The sequence below is a fragment of the Ambystoma mexicanum genome, chromosome 12, assembly GCF_040938575.1.
Source record: "Ambystoma mexicanum isolate Mex_15411 chromosome 12, UKY_AmexF1_1, whole genome shotgun sequence".
In the NCBI taxonomy this organism is placed as follows: domain Eukaryota; kingdom Metazoa; phylum Chordata; class Amphibia; order Caudata; family Ambystomatidae; genus Ambystoma; species Ambystoma mexicanum.
Window position 1 is genome coordinate 277,507,701 of NC_090936.1, and position 25,217 is coordinate 277,532,917.

Genomic DNA, 25,217 nt, shown 5'->3' on the forward strand with positions numbered 1-25,217 from the left:
TGCACTGCTGGGGGGTGGGGGTGCTGGGAGACATGGGTGGGGGCCTGTGGAGGGTGCCCCTGGTGGCTGGGGGGTGGGGGTGCTGGGAGACATGGGTGGGAGGCCTGGTGGAGGCTGCCCCTGGTGGCTGGGGGTGGGGGTGGTGGGAGACATGGGTGGGGGCCTGGTGGAGGCTGCCCCTGGTGGCTGGGGGTGGGAGTGGTGGGAGACATGGCTGGAGCCTGGTGGTGGGTGCCCCTGCACTGCTGAGGGGGGGGTGCTGGGAGACATGGGTGGGGGCCTGTGGAGGGCGCCCCTGGCCCGGAACACCACGGAGTGAGCCGCTGGACTTGCCCGCCGCCTTTGTATATAGTTCTTTAGTTTTAGTTTTCATTTGTTTCTTCTTATGATTTGGAGTCGACGGACACAGCTCCACTTTTTGTATATAGTTGCATTTTAGTTAGGGTTTTTTGTAGGTTTCCTTTGTTCAGTTGGGCTCGTGGACCCTTGGATGTTTTGTACATAGTTCTTCATTGGATTGTTTTATTTTTTTATTTTTGATTTATTCTCCATGGAGCAATGGTCTTTGCATTTATTTTTATCTCTCGGATTGATTTTATTTTTAATGTGACTTTGAACAACTTTTTTTTTTATTTGGATTTGTAGTTTTGATTTTTTTTGGACGGACATGCAGCTTATCTTTTTTTCATTGCCATTGTAGTTTGTTTCATTTCATTTGCATTCAATTTTTTTTAATACAATTTTGTTTTCATACTTCACTGTGTGGTATCATCTCATTGGTTTCATGCATGTCATGTTGGGTGTTTTCCCATTCATTTGCAACCATTGTGTGTGACGGACATGGGTTCATTTGCTTTATGAACATTGGGGGTGTAACATGTAATTTCCATTTCCATGTGGGTGAATGGGTTACTTGGTAGGGCCTTTTGGCTGTGGAGGCTGACCATAACGCACATGATTGGGGATTGTGAGGACCTGGGTGCAGGGGGACATGAGTGGGGGCCTGGTGGAGGCTGCCCCTGGTGACTGGGGGGGTGGGGGTGGTAGGAGACATGGATGGGGGCCTGGTGGCAGGTGCCCCACAGTGCTGGGGGGTGGGGGGGAGGGTGGGGAACATGAGTTGGACATGGGTGGGGGCCTGCTGGCAGGTGCCCCACAGTGCTGTGGGGTGGGGGGGTGGGGAACATGAGTTGGACATGGGTGGGGGCCTGCTGGCAGGTGCCCCACAGTGCTGGGGGGTGGGGGTGCTGGGAGACATGGGTGGGGGCCTGCTGGCAGGTGCCCCACAGTGCTGGGGGGTGGGGGTGCTGGGAGACATGGGTGGGGGCCTGCTGGCAGGTGCCCCACAGTGCTGGGGGGTGGGGGTGCTGGGAGACATGGGTGGGGGCCTGCTGGCAGGTGCCCCACAGTGCTGGGGGGTGGGGGTGCTGGGAGACATGGGTGGGGGCCTGCTGGCAGGTGCCCCACAGTGCTGGGGGGTGGGGGTGCTGGGAGACATGGGTGGGGGCCTGCTGACAGGTGCCCCACAGTGCTGGGGGGTGGGGTGCTGGGAGACATGGGTGGGGGCCTGCTGGCAGGTGCCCCACAGTGCTGGGGGGTGGGGGTGCTGGGAGACATGGGTGGGGGCCTGGTGGAGGCTGCCCCTGGTGGCTGGGGGGTGGGGGTGATGGGAGATATGGGTGGGGGCCTGCTGGCAGGTGCCCCACAGTGCTGGGGGGTGGGGGTGCTGGGAGACATGGGTGGGGGCCTGGTGGAGGCTGCCCCTGGTGGCTGGGCAGTGGGGGTGCTAGGGACATGGGTGGGGGCCTGCTGGCAGGTGCCCCACAGTGCTGGGGGGTGGGGGTGCTGGCAGACATGGGTGGGGGCCTGGTGGAGGCTGCCCCTGGTGGCTGGGGCGTGGGGGTGATGGGAGACATGAGTGGGGGCCTGGCCTGGTGGAGGGTGCCCCACAGTGCTGGGGGTGGGGGTGGTGGGAGACATGGGTGGGGGCCTGGTGGTGGGTGCCCCTGCACTGCTGGGGGGTGGGGGTGCTGGGAGACATGGGTGGGGGCCTGTGGAGGGTGCCCCTGGTGGCTGGGGGCTGGGGGTGCTGGGAGACATGGGTGGGGGGCCTGGTGGAGGCTGCCCCTGGTGGCTGGGGGTGGGGGTGGTGGGAGACATGGGTGGGGGCCTGGTGGAGGCTGCCCCTGCACTGCTGGGGGGGGTGCTGGGAGACATGGGTGGGGGCCTGTGGAGGGTGCCCCTGGTGGCCGGGGGTGCAGGGGGACAAGCGTTGGTGGGCAGTAGTGCAAGTTGACATGTGGGTTGGCTGGGGGGCATGGCCATGGTGGATGGGGTGCCTGCAGGACATGTGCAGGGTAGGCCCATGTGGTGTGAGCCACCTGCAGGGGCCGTGGAGGGTGTAGAGGGAACACCTGGGAGGACCCACACGTGCAATTCACGTGTGGTGCTCCCCGCGCACCCCTGAAATACGCGTACCCTGCTCGCACGGGCCCAATCGCCTGTGGAAATTCCCACGCACCCCTGAAATACACGTACCCTGATGGAATCGCGTGTGGAACTTCCCACGCACCCCTGGAATACACGTACCCTGCTGTAATCGCGTGTGTAACTTCCCCTGCACCCTGAAATACACGTACCCTGCTGATATCGCGTGTGGAACTTCACGCGCACTCTGAAATACACGTACCCTGATGGAATCGCGTGTGGAACTTCCCGCGCACCCCTGGTATACACGTACCCTGCTGATTTTGCGTGTGAGACTTCCCCCGCACCCCGTAATACACGTACACTGATGGAATCGCGTGTGGAACTTCCCGCGCACCCCTGAGATACGCGTACCCTGCTCGCACGGGCCCAATCGCGTGTGGAAATTCCTGCGCACCCCTGAAATAAACGTACCCTGATGGAATTGCGTGTTGAACTTCCTGCGCACCCCTGGAATACACGTACCCTGCTGTAATCGCGTGTGTAACTTCCCCTGCACCCTGAAATACACGTACCCTGCTGATATCGCGTGTGGAACTTCCCACGCACCTCTGGAATACACGTACCCTGCTGTAATCGCGTGTGAGACTTCCCCTGCACCCTGAAATACACGTACCCTGCTGATATCGCGTGTGGAACTTCACGCGCACCCCGAAATACACGTACCCTGATGGAATCGCGTGCGGAACTTCCCGCGCACCCCTGGTATACAGGTACCCTGCTGATTTCGCGTGTGAGACTTCCCCAGCACCCCGTAATACACGTACCCTGATGGAATCGCGTGTGGAACTTCCCGTGCACCCCTGAGATAGGCGTACCCTGCTCGCACGGGTCCAATCGCGTGTGGAAATTCCCGCGCACCCCTGAAATACACGTACCCTGATGGAATCGCGTGTGGAACTTCCCGCGCACCCCTGGAATACACGTACTGTCATGATCTCTGCTTCCAAAAGGTCAGGGTTTTCCCAACTCCCTTGGAAGCAGATCCATAACCAAGGTTCCGAGTGCCAACCAGTCCCAATTGGGACCTTTTGGACCCAGTCCTGGCGCCAGTGGCACCAGGCTCATAAATATGCCCAGTCCCAGCGCTGGAAGCGCCGGGCTCATAATGCTTGGGTGGACTTACCTTCAGCAGACCATGCTGCTTACTTGCCTGCCAGTTGAGCCTCTGATCCTCTTCTGTTTGGAACTACTTTTCCTGTTGGGTGGGGCTGGAGCCACTCCCTAGATTCAGAACACTGGAACTCTTCTGGAAGGCAGGAACTCTTTTCTTACCAGGAACTCTTTTCTTACTTAGGCGTGGCTGTGGAAGGAGACACCTAAGCACTACAGGAGGCTATTTAAACCACACCCGGTGGATGAATCTTGCTTTGCGTTATTCTGCAACCTCTGCAGCAGAACGCTCATCGTGTCTTCTGCATCCGGTCCTGGGCCTAAGGAAAAAGGCTTACCATCCTGAATCCAGTCTTCAGCAACACCTATAAAGACAAGAAAGAACAGGTTAGCATTCCGGCATCTGAAAGGCAAAGGCTTACCATCCTGAATCCAGTCTTCAGCAACACCTATAAAGACAAGAAAGAACAGGTTAGCATTCCGGCATCTGAAAGGCAAAGGCTTACCTACTCTTCGTGCGCTCCGGAGGTCTTCACACTGCATTCCGGCATCTGAAAGACAAAAGTTTACCAACTCTTCGCACGCTCTGGAGGCCTTCGGCGCTGCATCCCGCATCTGAAAGACAAAACAAGGTGCGTTTAAAGACATTGGGGAACTTTAATACTCACGTGCCATTACTCCTTTCCACATCTAATCCAGTGGGTATTCCGGCACCCTGCAGCCGCTCCGAACTCGTACCTGCAAAATAAAAAGACAGTTAGAGCGCATAGTGAAGCAGGCAACAAGCGCTTACTTACGTGCTTCCAGGCGCTTCTATTCATCACACGGGCTCCATCTTGAACTCACTTCAGCCCGTCATCCGCCATCGCCGGAACCCTGCAAAACAAGAGACATCATTACTAAAGACTTTAAAGACATTTGAATGACTCGAAACTTACCGTTCGTGCAGTAAACGACGGACAGCAGTCCTCTGAAGTCAAGAGGCCTGCGCTACCTATCCAGTGAAGAAACTGGTTACAGCACCCTGCCCCGAGGCAGATGGAGAGCTCGGCATTCACTTACCTAAGGTGAGAGCGTTAACCTTTGGGGGTCTACAGGAGAGGAGAAGAGGAAAGAGATAGGGACACCCCAATAACCCCAGTTCATTAACCCCATATTTTCTATCTGCAGACATCTTACTCTACACGTCAGGCATACAGTGCACAGAGGTCCAGCCCAAAGAGCCAACCGGGTGCTACACATCACCTTTGAAGATACGGTAGTCGCCCAGTCAAGACCGGCGCCTCTGCGAGAATCAGGTGAGCGTTACAGAACGCAAAGCCTACCGCAAAACTCTCGCCCAGGCGCTATGGAAACCTCGGATACTGACCCCCTAGCCCGGTTACTTGGGGAACTAAGGGCAGAAGTGCATGCAGCTCGTCAGGAAACGAATGCTCTAAGAAGGGAACTAATTATTTCCAAGGAGAGAACAGACAATCTTGCTAGACAAGTGCTACAGTCACAAGCCGGACAGACCCCGTTACCCGCATCAGGGGCAAATCTTCCTTCAACATCCTCTATGAATCCAGTGCAGATCAACCTACCTGGGAATGTACCTCTGGCTCCGCCCGAACGATTTTCTGGTGACCCAAAGAGGTTTGCAGTATTTATCAATCAGTGCCGGTTGCACTTCTTATGCCGGCCAGCAGCCTTTCCAACTGATCAAGCAAAAGTAGCTTTTGTACTTTCGTAACTTAGTGGCAATGCGGCAGACTGGTCGATCCCTCTAGTTAATCAAGATGATCCGGTTCTCCATGATTTTCAAGCCTTTCAGCTTAGTATGGAAAAACTGTTCGCAAGACATTCACAGGGGCAGGCCTTGGACAATGAGCTTCTTTCGTTGCGACAGGGTAATCAAGACCTTTTGGCTTATATTGCATCTTTCAATAGACTAATAGTGGAAACTCAATGGCCTGAGGACAAAAGGATTACGCTGTTTTATAGAGGTCTACGTGGAGAGCTCAAAGACGTTTTAGCCCAAGTAGTGAATCCCCCACAAGACTGTTCGGATTATATAGACTTGGTCGTTCAAATAGATCACGGGCTGCAGAACAGGAAGGCCGATCGTTCCAAGTTTGATGCTCGAGTATTTTCCAAACCGCCAACTCCTTCCAAAGGAGTAGACTCCGGGGAACCCATGCAAATAGGGGGTCTGAAAGGTCCTCTAACACAAAGGGAGCGGGAAAGGAGGAAACAGTTGCAATTATGCCTATATTGCGGAAACTCAGGGCACTTTCTTCGAGACTGTCCGGTGAAACCTGCCAAGAAGGCAGTAGGAGCTGCAGTTACCAAAGTTACAAACTCTGAGCAGGGAAACGACCTCGCCCGACAAGAATAGAGGTCCTCTTGCCGAGTGTGAAAACCAGTTCCGTGACCTCGCATTTCGTGATACCTATGGTCCTCATTAGTCCTGATAATCCAGATCGATTACATGCAATTGAAGCTTACGTCGACAGCGGTGCCATCGGCAATTATGTGGATCATGAAATGGTTTTGAGGATGAATCTAACTCTTTGTCCCAAGGCTGTAAAGGACGTCATTACTACGGTGGATGTTACGGAGATAGCCTCCGGGCCAGTAACGCATACCACTCAAGAGGTGACGCTAGTAAGTCAAGATGGACACCATGAGAAGATCGTGTTCGATGTGATCAAGGCCCCTCAGTTTCAGATTATTCTAGGAATACCTTGGTTAGAGAAACACAATCCTCTGATCGATTGGCGAGCAAGAACGGTCCAGTTTCCAGAATGTGTCTCTACTTGTCACCCTCCACCTGGTGTTGCACTGGCCGCAATTTCTTCAGAGACTCCCCAGTTACCTCCCGAATACCTAGAATACCAAGATGTTTTCCGGAAGGATCAGGCTAACTCTCTACCTCCTCATAGGTCTTATGACTGCCAGATAGACCTATACCTGGATCTACTCCTCCTTGTAGTAGAATTTATGCCCTCACTGAGCCTGAGAACCTTCACCTTCGACAATACCTGGATCAATACCTGGCAAATGGGTTTATTCGTCCTTCCAAGTCCCCTGCTTCTTCAGCTTTGTTCTTCGTTCCAAAAAAGGAAGGAGACCTTAGAACTTGTATCGATTATCGCTCCCTGAACCAGATCACCGTTAAGAATAGATATCCGTTACCTTTGATCCCTGAACTCCTGGACCAAGTCAGAAAAGCATGCATATATACAAAGCTGGATCTTAGAGGAGCTTACCACTTGGTACGAGTAAAAGAGGGCGATGAATGGAAGACGGCCTTCCGCACCAAGTATGGGCTATTTGAATATCAGGTCATGCCCTTCGGACTTTGCAATGCCCCGGCCGCCTTTCAATATTTTATGAACGATGTCCTCAGAGAGCTCATAGATGTATGTGTTGTTGTTTACATTGACGACATCCTCGTTTATTCTTCATCGGAATCTGAACATCGGAAACACGTGAAAATGGTCCTCGAAAGATTGCGTCAACACAAACTTTTCGCTAAGTTGGAAAAATGTGTTTTCAACGTGACTGAAGTTGAATTCTTGGGATTCATATTATCACCTGGCAGAGTGCGTATGGATTCAAAGAAGGTCGATGCAGTTCTCAAATGGCCATCACCATCCTCCGTAAAAGGTGTGCAAAGCATGTTAGGCTTCGCTAACTTTTACCGCAGGTTTATCCCCGAATTCTCTCGAATAGTCCAGCCCATCACTGCCTTGTTAAAGAAAAACAAACGTTTTGAATGGTCTACCGAGGCGGAACAAGCTTTCCAGGATTTGAAGACTAAATTTATCTCTGCACCAATCTTAAAACACCCTCGCCCCGAACTCCCCTACATCGTGGAAACTGATGCTTCAAGCCTTGCCATGGGGGCAGTTCTATCACAAAAGGACCCGGTAACCAATCAGTTGCATCCCGTGGCATTTTGGTCCCGCAAATTCTCGCCTCCTGAAATCAATTACACGATTACTGACAAGGAACTTCTGGCTATCAAGTCTGCCTTTAAGGCTTGGCGGCATTATCTGCTGGGGGCCCGACACACCGTTACTGTGATTACGGATCACCGAAACCTGCAATATTTGAAGACCGCAAAAGCCCAATCCTCTAGACAACTCCGTTGGGCATTATTCTTTGCCGAGTTTGACTTCATAATTACCTATCGACCTGGTACAAAGAACGGTAAAGCCGATGCCCTTTCTCGGATGGGAGTGGAAGAACACTTGGTCAACCCTAAACCTGTACCAATCATTCCCGAACAAAGAATTCTGGGTGTAATCGCCACAGAATCCATAGAGGAAGTTAAGGATAAAGCCAGGCAACTTGTAACTCCAGCAGACATACAGAATTGGCATCTGCAGGGAAAGGACTTTGCAGTAAAGGACAACTTATTGTATTTCCAAGAACGATTATACCTACCCAGCACAGATTTACAGAAAAAAGTAATCTCTTGTTATCACGACTCTTTAATGGAAGGTCATCCCGGTATAGCCAAGACCTCAGAAAAGATCAAGCGCTACTTCTGGTGGCCGTCTTGGAAAAAAGATATCAGAGACTTTATAATGTCCTGTGGAGTATGCGCCCAAAACAAGAGTCAAAAGGAAAGACCAGCAGGCCTCTTACGCCCTATTGACATCCCACCTCGCCCTTGGCATACGCTTTCTATGGACTTCATCACCGATCTACCTCCATGCTCCGGATACAATACGATTCTAGTAATCGTGGACTTATTCTCCAAGATGGCGCATTTCATTCCGCTCAAAGGCATGCCAACAGCAGCAACTCTGGCCCGAGAATTTCTCGAAAACATCGTCCGACTGCACGGTTTTCCTTCGGTTCTAATTTCGGATCGAGGTAGTCAATTTATTTCTCATTTTTGGCGAAGTTGCTGTCGGTCGGCTCAAATTGATGTGAGACTATCGACCAGTCACCACCCTCAGACCGACGGACAAACCGAGAGGACCAATCAAACTCTGGAACAGTATTTACGGTGCATGCTGCAACAAACTGAAAAAACTTGGAAAGATATCCTTTGGATAGCCGAGTATGCCTACAATAACTCTGTCCATTCGGGAACTGGGAAAACCCCGTTTTTTCTTTTGTACGGCAGTCACCCTCGAACCTCGGAGTTGGATCCCCTCCAAGATCTTGAAACACCAGCAGTAGACTACCTGCATTCTACAATCACCCAAGCCTTTAAGGAAGCTGTTTCTCACCTTCAAAGGGCTAAAGAACAATACAAGAAAGGAGCAGATCAACATCGGAAGGAAGCCCCTCACTATCAAGTAGGGGATCAAGTCTGGTTATCCACCAAATATCTATCTCTAAAAGGGCCACGCACATTCAACCCAAGATACCTTGGTCCCTATTCCATCACTACCATAGTAAACCCAGTAGCGGTCAAGTTGGACTTGCCCCCGCACATGAAGATACATCCGGTCTTCCACGTCTCTCTATTAAAACCCGTGCAACCTCAAACCCGACTAACCAAATCTCCAAAACCTATCCTAGTGGATGGAGAACTCGAGTTTGAAGTCAAAAGCATTCTGGACTCCAAGATCTCCAAATCTAAACTATTCTACCTAATTGACTGGAAAGGCTACGGCCCCCAAGAGAGATCCTGGGAACCTGCTGAATATGTCCACGCTCCTCGCCTAATCAAAAGATTTCACCGAACATTTCCTGACAAGCCAAAACCCCCGGAGAAGCCCGGTTTGGGAGGGGCCTTGAGGGGGGGTACTGTCATGATCTCTGCTTCCAAAAGGTCAGGGTTTTCCCAACTCCCTTGGAAGCAGATCCATAACCAAGGTTCTGAGTGCCAACCAGTCCCAATTGGGACCTTTTGGACCCAGTCCTGGCGCCAGTGGCACCAGGCTCATAAATATGCCCAGTCCCAGCGCTGGAAGCGCCGGGCTCATAATGCTTGGGTGGACTTACCTTCAGCAGACCATGCTGCTTACTTGCCTGCCAGTTGAGCCTCTGATCCTCTTCTGTTTGGAACTACTTTTCCTGTTGGGTGGGGCTGGAGCCACTCCCTAGATTCAGAACACTGGAACTCTTCTGGAAGGCAGGAACTCTTTTCTTACCAGGAACTCTTTTCTTACTTAGGCGTGGCTGTGGAAGGAGACACCTAAGCACTACAGGAGGCTATTTAAACCACACCCGGTGGATGAATCTTGCTTTGCGTTATTCTGCAACCTCTGCAGCAGAACGCTCATCGTGTCTTCTGCATCCGGTCCTGGGCCTAAGGAAAAAGGCTTACCATCCTGAATCCAGTCTTCAGCAACACCTATAAAGACAAGAAAGAACAGGTTAGCATTCCGGCATCTGAAAGGCAAAGGCTTACCATCCTGAATCCAGTCTTCAGCAACACCTATAAAGACAAGAAAGAACAGGTTAGCATTCCGGCATCTGAAAGGCAAAGGCTTACCTACTCTTCGTGCGCTCCGGAGGTCTTCACACTGCATTCCGGCATCTGAAAGACAAAAGTTTACCAACTCTTCGCACGCTCCGGAGGCCTTCGGCGCTGCATCCCGCATCTGAAAGACAAAACAAGGTGCGTTTAAAGACATTGGGGAACTTTAATACTCACGTGCCATTACTCCTTTCCACATCTAATCCAGTGGGTATTCCGGCACCCTGCAGCCGCTCCGAACTCGTACCTGCAAAATAAAAAGACAGTTAGAGCGCATAGTGAAGCAGGCAACAAGCGCTTACTTACGTGCTTCCAGGCGCTTCTATTCATCACACGGGCTCCATCTTGAACTCACTTCAGCCCGTCCTCCGCCATCGCCGGAACCCTGCAAAACAAGAGACATCATTACTAAAGACTTTAAAGACATTTGAATGACTCGAAACTTACCGTTCGTGCAGTAAACGACGGACAGCAGTCCTCTGAAGTCAAAAGGCCTGCGCTACCTATCCAGTGAAGAAACTGGTTACAGCACCCTGCCCCGAGGCAGATGGAGAGCTCGGCATTCACTTACCTAAGGTGAGAGCGTTAACCTTTGTGGGTCTACAGGAGAGGAGAAGAGGAAAGAGATAGGGACACCCCAATAACCCCAGTTCATTAACCCCATATTTTCTATCTGCAGACATCTTACTCTACACGTCAGGCATACAGTGCACAGAGGTCCAGCCCAAAGAGCCAACCGGGTGCTACACATCACCTTTGAAGATACGGTAGTCGCCCAGTCAAGACCGGCGCCTCTGCGAGAATCAGGTGAGCGTTACACGTACCCTGCTGTAATCGCGTGTGTAACTTCCCCTGCACCCTGAAATACACGTACCCTGCTGATATCGCGTGCAGAACTTCCCACGCACTCCTGGAATACACGTACCCTGCTGTAATCGCGTGTGAGACTTCCCCTGCACCCTGAAATACACGTACTCTGCTGATATCGCGTGTGGAACTTCACGCGCACCCCGAAATACACGTACCCTGATTGAATCGCGTGTGGAACTTCCCGCGCACCCCTGGTATACACGTACCCTGCTGATTTTGCGTGTGAGACTTCCCCCGCACCCTGTAATTCACGTACCCTGATGGAATCACGTGTGGAACTTCCCGCGCACCCCTGAGATACGCGTACCCTGCTCGCACGGGCCCAATCGCGTGTGGAAATTCCCGCGCACCCCTGAAATACACGTACCCTGATGGAATCGCGTGTGGAACTTCCCGCGCACCCCTGGAATACACGTACCCTGCTGTAATCACGTGTGTAACTTCCCCTGCACCCTGAAATACACGTACCCTGCTGATATCGCGTGTGGAACTTCACGCGCACCCCTGAAATACACGTACCCTGCGGAAATCGCGTGTGTAACTTCCCATGCACCCTGAAATACACGTACCCTGCTGATATCGCGTGTGGAACTTCACGCGCACCCCGAAATACACGTACCCTGATGGAATCGCGTGAGGTACTTCCCGCGCACCCCAGTGATACACGTAGCCCGCTTGCTGTGCTGGTACAGGGTTAGCGCAGCCCTTTGCGCTGAATTGGGTATATTGATGGCTTTTCCCTGCGCGAGAGGCGTTCTTGGGAGCGTAACTGGCGCTGCTGCAGGGTCGCTGCGCCACTGTGCGCCACGGCTGGTTTTGGTGGCTGGAATCCATGAATACGCTGTGCGCGGAATTGGATTTTAGTGCACGCGGCTGGCGCAGGGATTTGCACGCGCACACTCTGCGCCAGCCGCGTGCGCCACTTGTGCGCTGGATTCTATGAATTACCCCCTATATGTCTAAGTCATCCACAAAATGAATCTGAACACTGGAGTGCTCTGAGAATACACAATGACGGCACAAACATGAATGCACACATAAATCACAGGAAAAGAAAAAATGCAAAGTACATCAGTAGAACATTGACAAAAGTAAACTTCGGGTCCTAAAACATTCACAGCAATGAGACCCAGCCCTGCTCAGGGGGAAGATGCATTGTGGACAGGCAGGCAAAGGTTCTGGGGTTTGCATTGTCATTAAGTCAATGCCAGCTGAGGCTTCGAGCCCATTAGTTCTAATCTGCTAAGTAGATGGTGTTCACACGGTTCTTGCCTCAGCGTTTGTATTCTTATTTATTGCACAACAGAGAAACACTGCGTTACTGCCTCCTCTTCTCATCAGTGGTGCAGTTTATGGAAATTACCACACATACTCATGATTCTCATTCAATCCGGGACCAACAGCACACAGAAATTTAAAGATATGTAGCAAGTGTGAGAGGGAGGAAGGAATGTTAATGTAATCACATGGATTTACCTGGTCTATTCAGAAATATCTGCCAGAAAAAGAATAAAGACTTCCCTTGAAATGGTTAGTATATAGAAAAGAAAAATCAATATAGAAAGGCTATGTATTGATGGAAAGGGCACCTGAGAAAAAATGAGGGATCACCCATAAATATAAGAAGGAAATACAACGTGTTAAGAAAGAACAAAAGCGAGTTGAACAAAAGGGATGGGAACAGTACAATCCCAACTAGGAGAAGATATAGCAAGAAGACTTTTGTATGTATAGCAACAGAGTTTTCTTCTATTATGCTATGAAGTTCAGGTGAACCATAAGAGAAGCTCGGGGATGAGGCAGGGAGAACCTTTTGTAAAAACAACATTCTGCACTGCCTGAACGGAGGGCTGAATGGCCCCTCAGGGCTTGAAAAGTCCTAAAATGTGGACAATGTAATCTGAAAACCCCAATAAGATGTGACTATGGTTGGGTCACCCTGGATTTCAGAGGAAGAAACATTGTTTAGTCACTTTTCGGGAAGCTCCCCAGGTCTATCCAAGGTTTTTTTTTTTATTTGCACACATCGTAGTTACAGATATAAAGTGATTGTTACTATTATCAATTTGAATCTGGTTTAATTTACAGGCATTTTAGCTATTTATTTTATGTTCTTTACTTCGATTGGATACGTTTCAGGAAAGCCAAGGTGTGGTTTCTTATACACTATTTTCTGGTTAGTAATATACGAGCCGTACCACCTGGGGTTCAAAAGGTATGTAGCTCACATGCACGTGTGGGTCTTCTATAGCCTATACTGATAGCACAGGGCCAAATCCTTCCCTGTGCAGAGTGAATGGGTGGGATTCATCAGATGTGACTATTTTTAGTACACCCAAGACTGGTGTGCCGACGTCAGGCCTAAACTTCAGCTCACTAACTGTTGTGGGGTTGGAGCCAACAATCGCAAAATCGTCAATCACCCGAAATCGCCTATACTGATTGCACAGGGCTGGACCTCGACCTGTGCAGGGCGAATAGGTGAGGTTGGTCACATGTCACTATAACCAGTACACTCCTGACTAGTATACCCAACTTGGGCCACAATTTCAGCAGACAAACTATTATCGGGCTGGAGCTAACCCCAAGCATACAAACACGCTTTCACAAATATATATATATATATAGATTTTCACAAATATAGAATGACAATTCTCATGAACATGATGCATTTGATAATATAACAATTACAATGGGCCTCATTATAAGTTTGCAGGTCCGGTAACAACGGTACCAGCCAGCTTGTTGCTTCGTTGTTACCGGACCAGCAAACTATGAGTTCTGCTCGTGGTTGCCTTCCCGCCGGCACCCGCGAGCAGAGCATGCCAGATGCACCGGCACCATTCTGAAATGGGATTGGGGAGCATTTTTTTCTGGCGCCCGCAAATGGGCAATTACCGGGTCCAGCGGGCCGTAATGACCCGGTAATTGCCCATTCGCGGGCGCTGGAAAAAAAGTGATACCAGCAGCAGCCGTGCCTGTTATACCAGCATGGCTACAGCAGGTATTGTACTGAGCCCCAGTATGTCTCTAGGTTAGGTAATGAATAACATGCATGTTTCATACAATTTTAATATACTTAAGAGGATTCTTTCAGATAGATTAATTGTGGAGGAGAAGTTAAAGTGTCTTCATGTTTTTGGTTGTTGTTGTTCTGGCATCTTCATTCTCTCAGGATGGCAACATTTTTGTCACCCACTCCTTTCTGTTACTGAATGCCGTCTTTGTGGGGAAATGGCTTCTAACAGTCATGGCCAGTAGAGGCCCTGGTCTACAGAACAGGAAAAAGTTTCATAATGAATTTGGGCACACACCTCTCTTCTTGTTGGTCACAATAATGTAGTGACAGTCAACACCTGAATAGAGGGAGTTTTGATTGATTTCTTTCAATACGATTTGAACTAATTATTCCCATAGGGACCATGACTCTTCTGCTAACTTTGCGTGTGCGTTGTATTGCCCACCAGCAGTTGGGGCAATCAATACATTCTGCAACCCGGATCACAAATAGCGAATGGCACTAGTCAAGAAGACAGTGACAGTGAATGAAAGTGGCAAAACATAATTTTCACTGAAAATTCGATGTCAATGTGAATGTACAAGATCTCATTTTCTTTCTCTTTAGCCGACGTGACACTGGCACTTACTGATGCCCGTTGGGTTGGTGCTTGGTGGCTTGGTTATTTAATCCTTGGAGCAGTGAATCTTCTGGCTGCAGTTCCCTTTTGCTTCCTTCCTAAAACTCTTCCAAAGGAGGGAGAAGAAGATGAACCTGAGGTGTTACATAATGATATGCTTACAAGACAAGATGACAATATAGCCCAACAGAATGAGAAAGGAATAGCAAAAGGTGAGTGTTGCTTTTCCTTTTATTAATATTTCAGTATAGTTGTGATGAGAAGCTATAAGTGTACAGTGCATGGATGAAAAAGATTGATCCACATAAAATATATTATGCATATCATAACCCACCTTAAATATTTTTGGGATTAACAAAGGTGTTCTTGCTGTCTATATTGCACATTTAAATTTGTTAAAAGAACAGCCATTCATTGAATCATGATATGGTGAATGTTAGGATTGTACTTTTGAACATCAAAATGAAGACAGTCTTTGTCAAAGGTTTCATTCCCCCCTCTATTTAATACTAATACAAAAATGATACCAAACATCAGAACAATCAGGTACATTGAAAATAATATTTTAACAAGGGCCCAGTAGAGAAGAAATGAAATGCATTGTGGTTGACAAATGTACAATACATGTTGGCAACGAGGATATCTGGAAAATTACAAACGATTATATTTTCAGGGATTGGAAGTTATTGTGGGTGAACTGTATGCCTGAAAATCGGAAGAGGGAAGATTTGTTTTACTTTTTTAAATCAGAATCAAGGTAGAGATTGCAAGAACATGACCTGAAACCCAATAAGGGATCGATAAACTGTGCTGGAACTAATCTCAGATAACATGCTTATGGACCCTTGGATATTACCATAGTAATCTCAAAGGCAATATAGTTTCCATTTTTTCCAAAACAGAGGTCAGCTTTGATGGTGCCCGAATCAAAAATGAATAGCCTAGATAACAAAAGATTACTAGAGACATTCTGTTAGGAAAGTTATTATTAGATACTGATTTTTAAATCCTATTTTTCTTTTTTTTTTTAATTTATTTGCATTTAATCTGTTTAGATTTTTACAAAGACGTTTTGTTAATTGAAGAGGAGTGTTTAGTGTTTTTACTATGCATTCTAAACTTTCTCGACGTAGACCAAGAAGGACAGGATTTTGCAAAAGAAAGAAAAGACTTCAGGCAGAGGAATAGTCCTGGTATCATCCTCGTCTTTTGGTTGAGATGGCTATTTCTGGTAGCTACTCCTGTAGGTTTTGGAAGGCCGTCTCCAAGGCGATGGTTAGAAGTTTGGTCGCTGCTATTAGCCATCTAGTTTGGGCTCCTGTAATAAGACGATTCCACCAAATGTTTTCGTCAACGACGTAAGAGGTTATAAACAGGGGGCCGAGGAAAGCTTTTCTTTCTTGGTCTACTGTCGGGCAAACCATCAAGAGGTGCCTGATTGATTCTGTAGATTGTGGATCTTTACAAAGCCTACATGATTTTTCTTCGGACGCTGTACGAATTGCCAAGATTTCTTGGGTCGGTAGGAGGTTTAAGCGAGCTTTCAGTAGGGTTTTCATTAGCCGTTTACAGGGGTATTTTGTGCAGTATCCCATTGGCTCTTTGAGTTTGTTGAAGACTGGTGATAGGTGGGCTAGAAGTTTATTCGAGACTGCTTTCTCGTTGGTTTTTATCCAGTCGAGCCATTCAATTTTTGCTTTTAATCTTAATGGATTTTGTATTAGTTCTTCTTCAGAGCACGATATTTCTTGCAGTGTGAGCTTTTGAGTATTGGCCCAGTCGTTTAGAAATTTGTTGGTCCCTTTAGCGATTTCCACTGCAATCATGTGGTATATTTCTAGGCTCTCTGGGTTCTGGATTTTTCTGAAGAGTTGGATGGTATTCTGGGCTACCACTGCCTCTAGGGAGAGTAGACCTAGTTCACGTCTTATTGCTGCAGTGGCTGTGGATTTAGGTAGGCCTAAAACTGCTCTCCAAATGAAGCCTTCCAATTTAGTCCATAGAGTGGATGGGATTGCAGGGGTTGCATCCATGCCATACGTTAGTGATGGAATTACTTTAGACTTGTAGTACTGGATGGCCACAGTACGCTATATTTGCCGTATTTTCTGTCGACTGCCCGCAGTTGAGCAGTTAGGTTTTTGGTCTTTGTCCACAGGGTTTTCTGCATGCTCACACCTCTCTTCGAGCTGTCAATTTCAACTCCCATGTATTTGAATGTTGACACGATTTCGATTTTGGACTGATCAAGGTACCATTTTAGGGTCTCTTTCTTTTTGTTCCCCTGCTTCTGGAGAATCAGTATTTTTGTTTTCGATTTATTGATCTCAAGATTATTCTCCTTTTGTAGTGGGCTAGGGTGTCGAGTTGGCGTTGAAGGCCCACCTGTGTGTGATCCAAGATGATTAGGTCGCCGGCGTATAAAAGTCTGATGACCCTTGTATTTCCGATTTTCGGTGGAAATGATCTGATCGACTCTTGCGAGTCTTTGAAATCACCAAGGAAAGAGATGAAGAGTTTTGAAGCCAATGGATACCCTTGTTTAACTCAGCGATGAGATGGTATGTGGTTAGAGAGTAACCCTTGGTGGTTCAATCGAACTGACACACTGGTGTTGGAGTGAAGGGCAATAATCGGTTCGAGAATTTCATTGGGGCAGTTCCACTTCTTCAATTTGTTCCACAGTTTTTGCCTGTCAACTCTGTCGAAGGCCTATTTTTACAAGTAGCATTAATCAAAGGGATTACAATACCATTTAAGAGACTATTGAGAAAATTCCATAGGCCAACAGCTAATATGGTATACAAGTGAGATTGAATGGTCATGGGTGCTTTCGACTTAGAGGTTTTTGTTATAATACATGGCAAATGGTGTTATTTCTTTTTAAACACGGGAGGGTAATGTTGGGAAATCAAAGTATATGTCACTTGCCCTAAATAATGCAGCAAGATGATGACTTTGTGGTTTAAGGCAGTGGAAAGATTCACAGCTTTTCCTTAAGTGGGTGTTGTTTTATCAGAAAATGACAACTGGCAAGATCATTTTCTCAAGCAGAGGAAGCTAATCTCCCAGAGTAATCATGTTGTAATGAAATTTGGACACAGCTTTAACAGCCAACCTGTGAATAATATGGCACGGGCAAGGTGCAGAGACCCTGGGATCCAGGGTCCCACAACTGCAGTGGAAGATTAGCCCTAGGATGGTACATTGGAGATCCCCTATAACTAGCGTCATGTGTTATGGCCCCCCTAGCTCCAAAAGACCCAACCATGGGTTAAAGCCACAATGTGCACTGAGAGAGGGGGAAAGCCAGAAGAACCTATGATGCTGCACTTCTTCCACTTGAGGACCCAGAGTCAGGGGATCCACGAGCTGAGACAGCTCCACTTGGGAGCTCTTGGACTTTCCACAACGATAGCAGACTACCATGAAAGAGACCCTTGCAGTGATGCACCTCTGCAGTGCCATTCTGAAATCAGGGAGTGTAGAGGAGAGACCACTTGACTCCAAGATAGTTATCAGCCATTTTATGGTCCCAGTGAAAAGCTGCGTGGCAACTGGCATCACAAATAGAGACACATGTGGGAATAATAGAAGGCCTCATTCCCAGCCAAGAGCTTCACAGCCACCACAGTTCTCCCCTCACAAGTCCACCCCTCCACTGAAGGAGGTACAGATATCAGAATATGGCAAATTTATGTAGCGGGACACATTTCGAGCAGCAGAATATGACATTTGCAGTGATGCGGACGGGAACCATAATTTTCACATACGTGTAAAATTAGCTCCTGGGAGGGTCTTCTGGCAGAATGGCACCCAAGCCCAGGTTGACAGCAAATAATGGCATTGATGTGGTGGCCAGGGTGATATACAAGGGTCGACACAGTGTCTAAGTGGTACTCCTGATCAATCATCTGCCAGATCTCTTCCCATACATCAGGAAGAGCCCATTGCACAAGGTACATGTGATGCAATTATACGCCACCTCAGGGAAAATAACCCAGACCAAAAGGGATGGAACAGGGTTCACCTCAACTCATGGTCCTTTGGTACAGCCCACATCCGATGTAGATCACTCTGTGTCACAGAGTTCACTGCTGCCCAGCAAAATCACTCTTCCCTATAGCACATTTTCATGCTGCAAGAAGGGGCAGAGCACAATGACAGTTCATCCTTTAAAAGAATGAGTTGCTCTGCACAGCAAAGAAAAATGTAAAAAGGAAAGGAACCACACATTACTTGGTGTAACTGGCACCTTATACCTAACGATGGATATCAGAGGGTAGTATAATGAGGCATCCCTTCCGATGGTGAGTGCCTGTCAAATTGCAACACTAGATGTCCTCGATGGGGAGTGCCTGGATCCCAGGCAAGGCTTTGTACATTGAGCCTCAAAGGTGTAAGATAATTAAAGCTCTCTGTATGCAAATCAAGTCTTTGGGCATAGAGAGATTCTCTTTAAACCAGTGAAGGTGAAGCATAACAGGAACACCAATATTGATGTCTTACTCTGTGATTCCCCAGCAGCTATGCAGAGGAACATCAATGTTAAAACCAGGGTGTGTACATTGTTTCAGTTTATCCCTCTGCCAAGAGAAAGGAAACAAGTATAAGCAATGTTTAAATGTATCAAGCATTGTATTCCTACTCGGGCAATTTTCATGGGAGGTGAAATGTTTCTATTTTTGAGTTCTAAACAATCGGAAGGGGTCACAAAATTAACAATCACATACACAAACTTACAGCAGAGCTTTTATGTGAGAAAACGACATGGTGGGCTTACCAAAGCACACAGCGAAGCAGGCAGTTTAGGAGAGGGAGATGAAAGTAGAATCTAGTATGAAAACCTTGAAATTGATGATAGGCCTTGCATATCTTTAGGGAAGCCCCCTCCTACACTACCTAAGCAGGAGCATATGACCCAATCAGGAGAAACCGCAACCTAAAGCCACAGGTGCAGGTTATCAGCCTGAAAAGGGGAGGAGCAAAAACTATTTAAAACTAAACCAGGCTAGTCAGGGATTGTCAGTGCTAGGGGAAGAAACTACTTGGAGACCGCAATCGAAAAGGCTTGAAGGAATAGAGCGTTCCCTGGAAGACAACTAAAAGCAAGCTCCAGACCAGTTGCGCCACACCCTAAGGGTAGTGTCTTTGTTCCATATGAGTTTAAGTAAATTCAAACAAGTTCCAATTTTGGCATATATTCTTTACTGGTTTCTTGCCAACACGTGTTTTGATCTCCTACCGAGGTCCTCCATCCTTGCTCAATTCCAATGGTGAATCTTCACCATACTTCACACATAGTCCTCTGACCTGTCTATTTTCTCCTGAATGGCTTTCCTGATATCACATGCAATCGTTCAGCACTATAATGTGTAATCATCCGAACCACAACACAGTCTTGCGTACATTTGCTTTTAAGTTTAAGAAGGTCCTGTCTGTTCATATTAAGGCTTTCTCTTCGAGCCTGCCCCAATGTACTTGCTGCATAACCTCGTTCCAGAAACCTTTTGTCCAATACTCTACATTCTTTCTCAAAATACTCAGCATATACATAGACATTCTCAAAATATCCTGGGAAGAACCTGTAGTAAGGCATGTCTTTGGAGACCCCCATTCAGAGGACTTGGCAGCTGGCAATCAGTCCTGGGCAGCACCTGGAGGAAGGCGGATCCTTGAAGACACCAAGTCAGATGAATTGGCAGCAAACCAGAAACCCCGGGGAGAGCCTGCAAGTGGAGAACAGCAGGCACTGGAAAACCTGGGCAAAGGAGGGTCAATTTGAAAGTTCACTAGAGAAGTGCTGGCTTGGTGAGGCAAACAAGCGGTACTATTTGTCAACTAGAATGTAATGTGGAATGGCTACAAGCTTTGGGAGGGATAGAGTGATTGAGATTGATTGTATGGGAGAAGATTGAGAAGGATATATATATATATATATATTATAGGGCGGCAACCCTAGCAAACCTCATCAATAATGCCCTGGCCTCATGTCAGTAAACATTTCTTCAATAATACCTGGCATACTGTAACCATTCCCAAACCACTTCTAAAGAGAGGAAATGCTCACTGGAACCTTATCAATTGAAATTAACTTTCCTTCTAACATGGCAGAATCCATGAGTTACCGCAAATAAACAAAATAAACATTTGCCAATATCAAAACCAAGTTAGCATTTATCAACTGCACTCCATCATAAGACTTGTCATATTTAAGACCACATGAAAAATTATCCACAAATCTAACACTTTGGCCATGGACAGTGATTTTTCATCCCCAACGTCACTGTACCTATAAAAATAACTTTAAAAAGAAATAAAACACTGACACCCCAAAATGTATAGCTGCAGGCACAAAACTACTTGTATCCGTGGTAATCGGTAGTCCTTTCTAGCCTCGAATATAGCCGTGAATATAGGCAAAGCGGCTGGGAAAAATGTGTTCCTTCCCCCCAGAGCCCCACCAAAAGCCCCCTCATCTCTGTCCGCTCCCCCCACTCTCTAGATGGCCTCCTCACCTCCCCTGCCCTGTCCCTTTCCCCCCACAACACAGTTTCTGTGAAGCAGTTTTCTTTCAGATATCGGCTATTCAAGGCTATAGCCGAGGCTACAGAAAGATTTTTGTTGCAAACTTAGTCCCTACACCCCTCCAACTCCCAAATTTCTCTTGGTTCCACCCCCCCCCACCTCTAGCCTGATGGCATTTGCATGTTTTTGGACCTGTAAATGGATGTTTCCTGTGTTTCATTTTCCCATGTCCTCAGCTAGAGCCACAGATCTCTCTTGGCTAGACTAAATTAAACAGGGAAAACAAAGGACGTTTCTGAGAGATAAAGAAGATTATGAAACAGGAAAAGTTTATACATTTGCACGTCGCTTTGATTCTCTCAGGAAAACTACAGCAGCAAACATCCCCACAGAAGCTGAAGAATCCCATCCTCATTCAAGTGAGACTGCCACCACCTCTGAATCAGAAGCCACTAGCAGTGAAAATGAAGAGTCACCTGTTAAATTGATTGTTTACATCAAATGAGACTGCTGTGCCTAGATGGCAAAGCCAACAAAAAAAGCAGAGGAAGAGGCCAAGGCAGAAGTCAAACCACTGTAGAAAGAAGAAAACATGGAGAGGGCAGAGGGGACAAAAATACAGCAGCGAATATGGAAGAGAGATCAATGAGCTCTGGGAAGAGGACTGAGAAGCAGTAAAAGAGAGACACAAAATTAATATTGCTAATCTAGTTTCCCATGCATTAACCCCGAACAACAAAAGGTTCTGGGTTTGGGTCTCAACTTCTGTCCAACTGCACAGTATTATTATGCCCAGACAAGAATTGTTTTTGACAAATATATGCAAGAAATGTATCCAAAGAAATTCTTCAAGATCAACCCCCCCTAAACAACATTGAGTAATACCATTGAGTCGTACAACTCATCTAGCCATTGAAAGCAAGCGTCCCCAAAAGGCATTATACTCCCCACAAAGAGAGGCAGTAAAGGACACACCCCAGAAGGGAATGAGACCAAGACCAAGTGCGGGTAAAAGTAAAAGGCTTTTTATCTAGTCAAATAGGGCATGCAAAGGACTCTGCAAGCTCTGAGAGCGCTCTGTCTGACAATAGCAAAGGCAGTCTTATTTATTACAAAACCATGTCATGAGTCCTACACACTATAGGGGACACATAGTCTTGGGGATTGGGTGGCGTCGACTAACTATAGGCGCAGCAGTGATGAGCAGCTCCAGGATTGGTGGACATCAACGTGGTGCCAACGTGGGGCGGATGGGTCAGCTGGGCTCGTCGGGGTGGGGCTGCCAGGCCAGGCGCGGTCAGTGTGGTTGATAGATGGTTGCCCTAATATTCTGCCCTTGTGGCCACACACACAAACACTCATCTGTTTAGACGATTCCAGTTGTCCTGCAAATCCTGCCATATGTTACTCTAAGGGATAATAGGATACTGGAGAAACACATGCAATGTGAAGCTTTACCAATACATCAGTTACTTCTGACCTGTTGACCGGGTGTCGTAAACTTGGGTGTCTGGTCTAAGAGCATGAGGTGAACTCCCCTGTCATTCTGGTCTTGTTAGATGTAGTGAAGAATTACTTTATTATATGTTAGTACAGGGTTGCATATCATAGCTTGGGGTGAGCCGGAATACTACTGGATCAATGAAGGTGCACCTTTGGCCCTTTGAGGCGGTGGGGTTTAGGACCAGGTTGTAAATACTTCATTTGGCTGAACATGGCGGCCTCGAATATGGGGGAGGTGAATACTTGTGAAGTGGGAGAATGGAAGACCAGGCTCCCGTCCTTCACCTCTCGCGCTTGGCCTAGAGGGTCACGGCCCAGACACCCGCCGCGAGAAGAGTTTGTCCATTTACCAGACGACCAGGTACCCTGGTACAGGAACATACGGATGTGTCCACCTGCCTGCCCAGCAGCCCGCACTAGCCATGCCGACACCTGCGGCTCGGATCAGCTAGACTAAAAACCACATGTCGTTAGAGATGCCATGACGACCTAGACAACGGGAAGCACATCTGTACAAATATACACACTTAACATTTCCACACCAATCTACACGAAGAACATACTCAGTGCTCTGACGTAGGCGACAGGCATATTCACGGACGTGCATCTTTATTATTTTTACATAGGCTTTCAGAATGCAGAAACGCAAGATGCATCATGAACTCATCTATAACGCTTGCTCACGCTTCTCTTGAAACCCGTTACCACCATGAGAGGTATAATGGAAACACGATACTGGTCATGGAAATATATGCTACTATAATCTAAAGCACCTATGCACCAAACAGACTACTTAAGCACCAGGCCCGAGTAGGCCTCAAACAAGAGCTCCCGTGGACATTAACAAAGCAAGAGTCAGGTTGCTGATCCTGCAGAAAGAACCCGATGGAGCAACCAGCCAAGGTCGCAATGTTGCAAGCCCACATCCAAGAACAAATCATCAAAGGCACGATGTTGCAACCTCGCACTCCGCGCCTCAACGATAAAGGCACGTCGACAAATTAAACCAGACACGCAGTAGAAAAAGCAATATTAATTGTGCAGAATTCTGCCTCTTTCACGGTCCCTCCCCACGTGACCAAGCCGAACCTGACGAGATGCCAAAACCCAGGAGAGAAAAGGCGTCTGGGTCTCTCACTACGAGACACAGGCCGGTACACTTGAAAGGCTCAATGGACATCTGCTACAGTGGGAACGGCCAGTCTTCCACCTATGAATAAATCCTCACATTGTCTGCACGTACCCATATTGAAACATTGTTGCAAACACAGGTACACCGAGAGCTGGGAACAACGGTGGTCCCAGGCTGGGGAGCTCACGGATGCACCAATCAGAACATGGGGCTCTTATCTCAGACGTCAGTAACATTAGCCAATCCTCAGGAGTCTTCATGTAACAATTCTTATGTATCTAATTGTAGGGACAACCCAGATATACCACCTGACTACACCTTGTCCACTAATATCATTCTCTATATGTGTACTATACTAACCCTACCACTCGAGCAACCAATTAAGAGTGGCAATAGGTTTTTTGTTAACTTTCTGAAGTGACGCAAGTAGCGCGTCATAATGCAGTAAAAAGGGCCTGCGAGCCCCACGATTATGTGTGTGTCAGGACGGACGCGTACGCTCCTTGACCCATCCCTGCCGTTTTGTATAAATAAACAGCAGAGTCGCCTTGCTCCTTGTGTGTGCCTCATACTCTATCTCATCTGGGATATACGGGAGGTGTTGGGGCCTCCCTGCCCGGAGGTCTGCGGACGGCCCGGCCGACCCCGGCAGAATTTCCCCCCGACAAGTTGAAGGCACTGCTGAGATCTGTTTAAGATCAACTTTTATTTTTAGTTTTTCCAGGCACTCCCGTTGCGAGGAGGCCCGGCGGCGCGGCCCCCTCTGCCGTTGCCCCCTTCTGAGGACTACAGGACCATCGCGGAGCCGCGAGAAGACCGGACAGCGCAATCCGGATATTGGCCCTCGGGAGCCGGTTGAGAAGTATCCCGCCCGCGGTCGGCGAGTGTCCAGACGTGGTCCAGACGAGGGGAGGTGGCGAGCCGGTTGGAGGGTGCACGCAGTCGAGCGGCCCTGCATCGAGAGAACTTGGTGAGCATGACACGCACAACAAGCAATCCGAAATTGTGAGGGAGGGGGAGGAAGTAAATAAGGGAGGGGGGAGGTATTGTAGAGATGTGCGGCGAAGGTTTAACTGAGGGTTGTCAATGGAATGAATGGTAGCGAGGCGAGTGCGAGAACAGTCGGCTGACGTTGCGCGAAAGAGGGGGGCGGGGCACGAAAACATCACGTGCAGCCGCTCGTAACAGTCAGCTAACGTTACGCGAAAGAGGGGGGCGGGGCACGAAAACATCACGTGCAGCCGCTCGTGGCAGTCAGCTAACGTTACGCGAAAGAGGGGGGCGGGGCACGAAAACATCACGTGCAGCCGCTCGTGGCAGTGAGCTAACGTTACGCGAAAGAGGGGGGCGGGGCACGAAAACATCACGTGCAGCCGCTCGTAAGACACTGATGGTTTAAATTGCGACTAAGTGTGAGGGTGGGTGTGTGTGGTTTCCTACGACTTGACATTATTGATCAATGAGTAGATGAGGTTCCCTATTGTTCGAGCAAGAAACTCGATAGGTAGATGACGTT

At 48.1% G+C, this 25,217-nt stretch overlaps 1 protein-coding gene across 4 annotated transcripts in view; it reads left to right on the forward strand.

Annotated features, from left to right (window-relative positions):
• LOC138513507 (solute carrier organic anion transporter family member 1A2-like) overlaps positions 1-25,217 on the forward strand; it is a 646,238-nt gene that overhangs the window by 392,878 nt on the left and 228,143 nt on the right. For all 4 annotated transcript variants that reach the window (XM_069628423.1, XM_069628422.1, XM_069628425.1 and 1 more), the window contains exon 9: positions 14,526-14,750. In XM_069628423.1, coding sequence (XP_069484524.1) covers positions 14,526-14,750 — 225 coding nt within the window. The remainder of the gene's footprint in view (positions 1-14,525; positions 14,751-25,217) is intronic.